The sequence below is a fragment of the Morone saxatilis genome, unplaced genomic scaffold, assembly GCF_004916995.1.
Source record: "Morone saxatilis isolate NCDOM2014 unplaced genomic scaffold, NCSU_SB_2.0 Contig18, whole genome shotgun sequence".
Taxonomy (NCBI): Eukaryota; Metazoa; Chordata; class Actinopteri; family Moronidae; genus Morone; species Morone saxatilis.
Genome location: NW_023339740.1, coordinates 6,350,334 through 6,360,389, shown reverse-complemented (window position 1 = coordinate 6,360,389; position 10,056 = coordinate 6,350,334). Strand labels below are relative to the sequence as shown.

The 10,056-nt window shown below is 41.1% G+C and overlaps 1 protein-coding gene across 1 annotated transcript; it reads right to left on the bottom strand.

Moving 5' to 3' along the window:
* Positions 1-3,166: 3,166 nt before the first annotated feature.
* On the bottom strand, positions 3,167-7,511 carry gata1a (GATA binding protein 1a). The gene is made up of 6 exons (XM_035662495.1): positions 7,362-7,511; positions 5,453-5,695; positions 4,857-5,363; positions 4,224-4,369; positions 3,958-4,083; positions 3,167-3,844 (listed from the first exon to the last, which is right to left on the bottom strand). Exons 2-6 carry the CDS (start codon positions 5,664-5,666, stop codon positions 3,557-3,559), a joined length of 1,281 nt encoding a protein of 426 aa, XP_035518388.1. The 5' UTR covers positions 5,667-5,695; positions 7,362-7,511; the 3' UTR covers positions 3,167-3,556.
* Positions 7,512-10,056: the final 2,545 nt, after the last annotated feature.

Sequence of the window (10,056 nt, the reverse complement as noted above, 5' to 3'; positions counted from 1 at the left end):
ACACACACACACACACACACACATCAGCAGTACACTGTCAATCCAACAAACTGAACCAAATATCTACCATAGGACTCATGGGACTGTCAAATGTTCCTGTTAGATTGCATTGAAACTCGTTCAGTTTTTTGATCACCTGACTAGGAAAGTGCAACATTGTGAGCCCAAAATGTCAGAGGGAACAGATTTTTGTCATAAATAGATTATTTTAACAGGAGGAGATGCAGAGTTGTGAATCCTTTGGGAGATGCATAGTCAAGATTGTCTAAACAACTGATGCTTTATCGCGTGTTGTAATGCTTTCACACTGACTCCAAACAAAATAAATATTTGAATGGACAATTTTTCAATCCCAGATGGATCTTGGTCAGGTCGAAATGGTTACTAAGCCCATATACAATATAATAGTATATACTAATATGCAATAAATACATCAAAGATATCACTGTTGTGAGTTATATAAAAGGAAGTTGTACCCAAAATGTGTCACTTCCATTGATGCTACGTCAATGGAAGTGTCAATTTATATTCAGTCCAGCTTCATAATATGCATCAACAATTTACATCACTATATGAACTACACGCATATATGCGTTATCTCTAAACTGCAGTGTTCAGGGTTTTACATCCTGTGACAGTTGGGTTGAAAAACTGGAGCTGCAGTGTTAGGTTGTTACCTTTTGGGGGCGCCTGTGTATCACATGTTTCAAAAGGAGAATTTACATGAAGCAGTGGTAGCTGCTTTTGGTTATTATTTTTATTCTCCCTGTAGATGTAACAGTGTGGTGCTGACAAGGGTTCTGTTAGAAATGCATCCTCCTTCAGGAAAGCTGTTGTTTGAAATGACAACGAAAATATGAATTTGCCCAAAGATATTTATTATCTATCATATAGAGTCTCCCAGACTGTCAATGATAAAACAACTCATTATCAAATCACTTGCCTCCCCATAATAACAGGCTATAGTAAAACTAAGGACACTGTACAACTGCAGGATAAAATAGGCTGAATGGGAAAAGAGACAAAGACCGAAGGAACAAGAGTGAGAAGGACACTAACGGATGGCCTTGTGAGCAGGCCTGTGGTTGCTAATCTATCCCTGGCATTTGTTGCCATTTCCCCAGAGCAGAGCTGGCGGCGGCAGCAGATAAACAGCAGATAGAGACAGTTAAGGAAAAGAGTATAAACTATGGATGTTCTTGCCAAATCATTCTAATTCTTTACATTTCATGTCTTCACATTTTCATTTTTGTTTTACTACTTCTGATCATTCTTGAGGAGGGAAACAAAGTGGAATTTTAAGGTTTCTCTGCAATAGAGTGTTTTAGTGATTTCTGCCTCAGAGTTGGTTTATACCCAAAGCACTCAGGGGAGTGACTGTGTGTGTGTGTGTATCATGCAGTGTCAAGAGTGGGTGGCGTGCCCAGATGTTCACAGGGCTGTGCTCAAGAAGCTGAAACCGAATGCATAAATGAAAGTCTTATTTCTCCCTCAAGTCTGCAGTGAAGCATGGACAAATCTGCTGTGAAAATGTGTGATTATTTATAGATTTGTCTCAAGTCAAGCGTTCTGTGTGTCCCCAAAGATTATATAACCTGACTGGATTCATTTGACCCAATCATGACATATTGATTTTGAAACTGTGGGTGAACTCTTTTGAGCAAACAAATGGAGTTCATGTGCCTTCAGATGACGCCAATGATTTATTTGTTTGTCATAACTCTTTCTGGTGTCAAGTCTGAAAGTGCTCACGGTGCCCCTCGCTGACTAACTGACAGGGAGTGTAAGAGTGGCGGTGCCAGCAGCAGGTGGATGGTTTGGGGTCTGTGGCCTCAGTGATAACGTATCAGTCATCCCCCAGTCCTGAGTGAGCAACCCCAGCCCTGCTGCTCAGCATAAAGAAATACACTGCACATACATACCTCCGCCTGAATGTCAACACTGAGGGAATGAAAACTCATTTCATGTTTCTACACATTTAAAGATTTTCAGTTGTCATTTATTGCAAAATCCTTACAAATAACTTTTCCTTAATAGTCAAATGAGTTTCCCAGACATGGACACGAGTTGGATCAATATGAAACAGTTATCTCTGTTGCATTGAGTGGGATTATCTGCATATAAAAAATCACAGAATCCAGCATGTCTGAAAATTAAAATGTTGGCACTACAACATAAGTGACCCTGACATCTACGTAGAAAGTAAAACCAATTCTAAAAAAAGTCGGTTTTGAGTATTTACGGTATTTATATATTTTACTCCACTACATTTTTTACAATATAAATATTGAACCTTTTACTCCACAATATGTATTTTTCATCTATAGCTTTTAGTAACTTTTCAGATTAATATTTTTCAAACACGACATATGATCAGCTAAATGCAGATTAAGATAGCAAACATTTCTTGTGGTTATGTTTTAATGTGAGGCTATGTACAAGCTGTGGCAACACATTTCCTGGAAAGGACAATAAAATATATCTATTTATCTATATTTTGCTGGTTATACTTTAACTTTAAAGACTTTCATTCACAATTGAGTATTTTAATTTGGTGGTATAAATGGTGGAGATATTGCTTTTTTTATGTAAGTACAGAACCTGAATAATTTTTCCACTGCCGTTCATTAACTATATTTATCAAACTAATGACATAAACACAGTTCATCTCAAGGCATTCATGTTTAGTCTTCAGACTACAATTAGATGTTTTTTTACTGTCAAGCTACATATATTGCAACGTATCATTACTAAGCAAGTTCTCTGTAGCTCTCTGACATTTGCATTCAAGCATGAGAGTGGAAATTCTGCACAGGAAAAAAAGTCCCCTTTAAGAGCACACGAACAGTGATGAGTAATAAAAAAAACAAAACATGACCTTGTGTGTGTGTGTTTGAACTTAAAACGCACTTAACTGGCAGTGCTGCTCTAAATATAAAACCCTGGTGTAAGTGTTGCACTTTAGTTGAATGTTTGTCACTTCTGCAGAATGGAGAATTTGCATACATGTACAATTACACTGTCAAAGTGGAACGCTGCCTGTACAAAGAGACTATTATACCTGAGCAGGGGAATACAATAACGGCACTCAGGAGGCTTCACTGTGGTCAGTTCACTGAGCTGAACGGATGAGCTGAGAATTCAAATGACATCAAAAACAGAAGCCTTCAGTCACACATTTTATTATTTTCTCCGTAGAGTTTCAATATGGTAATGTCATACAAATACAAATTTGCAAATACAAAACAGGCCTCTGTAACACAAAACCAAAACATAATTTCACATTATGAATAACAGAAGAGGGATAAAGACTCGGATGTGGCAGTCAAATCAGATTTGTGTTTGTTTGTATTTACAGCTGAAACAATTCCCTTATCTGATTTCAAACAAGCACTTGATCAACGTGAATTGGTGCTTTCCCCTAAAATACAGTGAAAAATTCATTCACATTCACATGACATCCTGTGTAGAAACACATATGTACAAATTCCCACGAATGACTGGCAAGCAAGCTAGATTCCTAAATATACAGCTTTCAGGGGCCTGTTTTGTCATGTCACACCAGTGTGGGCACCATGCCAGAGTTAAGGTGATGTGTGTAGGGTAGGGAGGCGGAGGGATGCAGGGGAGATGGTGTTGTGATAAGGTGTGGTGTGTGGCTGTAGGTGAGGAGAGTCCCAGGGCCGAGGGAAAAAGGCCCACCGCTGCCATCCAGGGAGGATGGCTGAGTCACCTCTGAGTACTGCTCAAACATGGCGACCTTCTTGCTCTTCTTATTTTTGTTGGACACTTTTCTGTTCCTTGTCTGAATGCCGTCCTTTTTCATGGTGAGGGGCCGGTTGACCTGGGGGAAAAAAAGACATTACCTACTTAGAATTTTTATTTACAAGCAGACTTTGGCTAAATTGTTGTGCAGCAGTTTATTGATATAAAATATAGCTATGAGTTTTATCTCACATTGTGCAGTTTAAAGTAGAGTCCACACGCGTTACACACAGGCTCTCCATTAGCGTTGCGTCTCCACAGTGTCGTTGTGCTTGTGTGACAGTTGGCACACAGTGTGCCTGCCCGCTTGCTGACAATCTAAAACGCAGAAAATAAATCATCAGTGTTTTTCAACTGCTTTGGCTATGATTGATTCTTTTCTGAATACTTCACAAAGCAAATATTGTGTCCTTATCCACCCAGATAGGTGTGTTAGTGTGTGTCTCAATGGGTCGCACCAGTCTCTTCTTGGGTCGGATTAGTGGTCTGTTCTGGCCGTTCATCTTGTGGTACAGTCCACAGGCGTTGCACAGGTAGTGGCCTGTACCATCCCGACGCCACAGCGGCGTAGCTGTGGCTCCACAGTTAACACACTCTCTGGCCTCTGTTCAAAATTAGAAGTACATCGTTGTTACTGCACAAGTAGCATTTTGTTATTGTTACAAAATGTTTGTAAAAATGTCTTGAAAGGAGTCAGTGAATATGAGAATAGTTAATATCTCATCACTGAATGAAATTCTTTATATGAGTATTTCACTTCAATTCTAACCAGCAGCCTTTGCTGCATTTTGTCCACCCTTTCCTCTCTATCTTCACCTGTCCTATCAACGTAAAGGCATAAAAGCCCAAAGAAATCTTCTTCTTTCTGAGCACTCTAAGAACTTCTCATCCATGTTGGCTTAAAAGTCGAGACTGAAATTTTGTAACTTTTGGAATTTGACCATCGACCTTTCTATGGCCATGGAAGGTCATATGATATGACTGAAAGAAAAATGAACTTCCAATGTTAAATGTCTTTATTTTTAGATTTACTGACTGATCTGTCAGTAAAATATAGTAAAATTAGAGAAAATTACAAATCTTATCCTCACCTGGAGTGGATATCCGCATCTTATTGTGGAGTTTAGGCGAGTATGAGGGATTAATCCAGGCTCCAGGGCTGGAGTAGAGGGCAGCAGAGTTGTAGTCTTGTGGACCCGTCATGTAGGAGCTGTAGGGGCTCAACATGTGTGGGTGGGAGTGGGACGACGGAGTGTATACACTCCCAGCAGCAGGTGTCAGGTTCAGAAAACTGCTGCTGGACCCCAACCCTCCCAGCGGGCTCAGGCGCTCGGCCTTCAGGGCCTCCTGAAGCCGGGGGCTCTCTCTGCCCTCTCTGCTTGGAGACAAGTATCCGTCCCTGGAGGTGGTGAAAGAGGACGTGACGCCGGGGGTGTAGAGGGAGGTCGGGGTGTGTGAGTGCAGCGGATTCTTGGTGAGGGGGCTGCTGCTCCAGGTGGAGACCGGAGGGTTGTAGGGTGAGCTCAGGGAGTGGCTGCCCCCCCCGTCCAGCAGCTGGAGGTTGCTGAGGAGGCTCGGCGAGGAGAACACCTGACGAACTTTAGAGAGTGGAACAGAATAAAGTCAGATCATTATATGGAAGGTGGATGAGAAGATGGATTTGATAAGTGACAGTAGGAGCACTGACCCGAGCTGTGTCTGTAGGTGGATGGTGCTCGACTGTGGCTTGGGTTAGAGAAGAAGGAGGGCAGGCTGGTGTAGTCTGGGTCCTGGTTGGAGAAGAAGGCCTCTCCCTCTTCTCCTGGAGGCAGCAGGCCGGGCTCAGAAGAGAAACCGGCGAGAGGATCTGAGCTGAGCAGAGCCGGAGACACCCAGTGGGACTGCTCTGACGAATCCTCCATGGTGGTAGAAAATACCTCAACCTAGACCACTACCATAGAAGGAATGTGATAAATCTACAGTGCTTTTGTATCTAATGCGTCCTCTCAGGGTCACTTTTCAAAAACTGAAAGCAGGTATTTTTTATTGTCGTGAAAATCATCATTCCACAATGAACAGTTTCTGATTTGCTGTAACTCTGATTGAAGCAGATAATTCATAATGACTCATCTAACTTGAAGTTATCAGGGACAAGATCTCTCGACAGCAAGCTTCTTTAAACTTCCTTTTCTAGGAAAAGGAAGTTAAATAGTGGCTGAAAGTAAAAACTAAAAATAAATGGGTCTATAATTGTTGTGATGCAGCCAGTGACCAAACGGTTACTAAGTGGCCTTTCTACAAGAGGTGTGCCAGTTAGAAGAATGCAAAAGATATACCCCCGGGGACGCCCTATCATCTCCAACTGAGAAAGAAAACAACTTGTTGTGTTTGCAGGCAGATTTCCTAAGTGAGAGTGTTGACAGTAACACTGCTTGGAAGATTGTGTAGCATTTTCACACCAGTCTTCTGAATTTGTGTGTTCTTATCAAGTAATTGGTGAGTGGTGGTATCTTTTCACAACTTTTTTAGAGTTGTGATAAAAGGTTTAGTCCTTAAAATGAAAATTTAAAAATGACTTTATAATAATAATAATTTAGAATAATAATAATAATTTATAATAATGACTGCTTTGCTGAAAACTGAGTGAAACTTGAGAGTGAGAGTGAGAGAATTGAAAATTGCAATAATAGACGAGGCCACTCTCGCTTCGTATCTTTAGAGGAAAGAGAAGAGGAAAGACAAGAGGCTGATAGTGTCTGATAAAGTCTGAGAAAATCTGATAGACGGCATTATTATAATGCTAAATATAGCCCGCTCCACCGATACACCGACGGCCCTAATCTCATCTGATTAATAGAAATCTGTAGAAAGACTAGAAATGTGACAAATGTAAGAACCCAGCAGAGAGGGATACAGCATGCCATGTTGAGCCGATCAGATCAGATTGTACTGAGAAAATTAAAATAGGCGGCAATAATGACATTGACATATATTTAATCCTTTTAGCTGGTTTTCAGATATAAGCGTCACACAGGAACGTCCTTAATTAACTCCAAGTTTAATTATTACCCTAATTGAGAGGGCATTTAGTACAGCTGTTTTTTCAATATTTGTACAGAGATTTAACATTAACTGGATGAGATATTTAATTGGATATAAATTTGATATAGTTTGACCCCAAGTCACCTAAAAGCATGATGATTACTATGATAATTGATCCAAATTAATTTGATCACTCAGTTACATTAAACATTCAAATATGTTGAATAAGAAAAAACAAATAGAAACAAATTAATAACTGAAAAATTATTTTAAAAAATAGAGAAATAGAAATAGAAATCTAAATAAAACACTTCTATTCTAACAGAAATGGTCCATTTCACTGAGAAATAAACTTCATTGACCCAAAGCAAAGTCCTAAACTCTCATGTGTCCACAAGTCATTGCCAATCAAGCAATAAATCACCTGAGGTGATATTAAACCTCACCAGTGAACGTCTCAAATGCACAAATATGCTTTCATAAGCCAGATATTCTATACTAAATCAACTGGATCATATGCTGGTGTCTAGTGAAGAATGAGACCAACAGGAGAGAAAGAGCCAGGGGTCACCTACCTGAGGGGATGTCACAGATGGACGAGGAGAGCAGCAGGACTCGGGGTCAAAATTATGCAGCCAGGTAGAGAGTGGCACAGCTTGTGTGTCTACCTCAGTATGGGCTGATGGCTACAAGAACTACTTCTCCAACCACCAGCAAAGTTTAGGGCTAAGAGACAGTCCGTGGGAGGGGTTGGGGACAAACTTTTTGAAAGACACACCTCTTTTGTCCAGAGAGAAAAAACTTGCGTGGGGGCAGATGTGACATATTTACAACTCAACTGAATGTAAAAAAAAATATGTACAACTGTGTAATTTCTCTAAGTGTATTACAAATACCGTGTGTCTTATCAAAGGCTTTTGGCATCTGAAGCAAGTGGGAAAGGTGAAGGTGTCAGCTTCAAATCTTGGTTCCTCTTCCTTTGTGGTAGTGTAGTATTGATAACATGTTTGTATCTCTGGTGACTTCCACAGAGAAGGAACCACACATAAAATGCACATCAGCCCCCAAACAAAGCCATTATCAAACAGTTAAGTTCACCTGATAGACAGACAGGTTCATTACAGATACATAAAACTAATGTAAAGGACATCATACAGCTGGCACAGTGAGCATGCAGGATGGGTGCTTTTTGTCTGTTGATGAAATGTGCATACGGCCCCTGATAAGGCCGAGCCCACATGGAAAAGAGACGACAGACATTTGAACAAAGCAGATATAAAATGCAAAGACTCAATTTCTTTGTGGTCCAGCAAAGCTTAGAGTGGAACACAGTAATGCAAATCGGGAAAGGAGCTGCAATCATGGGGGAGAGATATGGTCTGGACATGGCCCGGCAGCGCACAAGCCCGGCACTGTCCCAGTCATTTGATAGTCAAAGCAGCTCCCCAACTTTCCTCTCTCTTTGTTCATATACAGTTTTCAGGGAAATCAGGGGAGAATAACAGTTGGGAAGAGGCCTTTTTTAATTTCCAACACTGGGCCTTTTTCCTTTTACTTAAGAACCTGCAGCAGGTACATTAAACATGTCCTTATAAGGTAGTGAGGGGCAGATAAACTGCATCAGTTAGGCCAGATGCAAATCAGTATACAAGCCATCATAACTGTGGCTTAAAATTGCAATTGAGTCTCCCATTTCCCTATCTTTTCCCCCTTTCTACAGTTGCATGGCATGAAATTCTCATGTTGCGCCAACAAAAATAAAGTAAAGTCAGCAAGGTGGTTCTCCTCTTCATCAGGCCGTATAGCTGCCATTGGGGTCATGTCCTTAGTATTTGGGGGAATCTGGGTGATTTAGAAACCTCTTATTTGTTTTGTGGAAATCAGGTGTTTTAACGCCCTTATGTCAATTGTAGTGTCATTTTCAAGAGGGTTTGGCTATCTATACTTATATATTATAATATATAAATATTTTTATGCCTGTGTCTGCGTAAGCACATTGGGAACAATGAAAAACCGGAGTCAAATACCTTGTATGTGTACACACTTGGGCTATAAGACTGATTCTGATAAAAAATAAAACATTTCAGTCACTTTTTAAGACGTGTCAAATAGTATAATTGGAAAACTGCTGGCTATCCCGTTTCCCAACCAAATCAGGCAAAAACCCTGACTTCTTATCATCTCAGTATTCCTTAAATCAGGGCTATAGCTCTGTTCTTCATCCCCTTTATAGGCATTTAAATGCATCCCCAGTTAGGAGGGTTTAGACCACTGAACGTTTTTGGTAGTGATGATGATTGTTTTATTAACTTTGGTTGATGTATTGCAGTTTGGCCACAATTATATAGACTGAGTATTGAAAGGTGGCAGGACGTAACAGGTCAAAGATGGGAGATAGCACTTCTACAACTGTAACATCCCTTGTACTATTCATGTTCCATGCTGGCTTATGGATAGAGACTTCAGGTTCAAGTAAGGTAAACTGAAAACCAAATTTGCCTGTATGTATAAATGTGTCTGACAGACTGGTAACCTGTGCAGGATGTAGCCTGCCTCTTGCCCAGTGCATGCTGGGAAGGCTCTAGTTTCCACAGAGTGTAAATATATGGAAAGATGGTTGGTGATGCTAATTTCTTGTGCTATCTAGTACTTCAGTTTATTCCTCTTTTCACTCACTTTCATGCACTAGTCTCCACAGAGTTTCCTTTGAGGGATTGATTCAGAATTAAACTAAACTGCTCATGTGAATGAGAGGGATATTATGAGAGTAAGAGTGAAATAAGGGGCTCAGTGGTGGCAGTGTGGACAGCTGGGCAGGGATGTGGCTGCTGCCACTGCGCGAGCGGGCTGCTCTGCCCTGATAAGAGGTTATCAAGATGAAAGGAGGAGGCCAGGAATTACAGGCCCGCCTCTCGCTGTCATACAGCAGCACAGACAGATGCACAGACGTACAGGACATTGCAGCACGTCTGTGGTTGTGCCATGTAACTCATAAGCCTGCATACAGACACACACACACAACACGCCTGCTCTGTTGACAGTATCTCGACAGAAGCAGCTGGAGCTGACAATGGAACGTCTTGTAGGACAGTTGGGAGGTTGTGTAAACCCGTTGCAGCCTGGTGATGGATGGTGTTGTGTGTCACTAGTGGACTTTGGGGAAAGCTTTCTAATTCCCAAGAAACAGGCTTCTGTGTAGGCGGTGGTCTTATCTCTACCACACAGGGCTGCAGCGACATACCCAGGAGAGCACTCTCTCTCTCTCTCTCT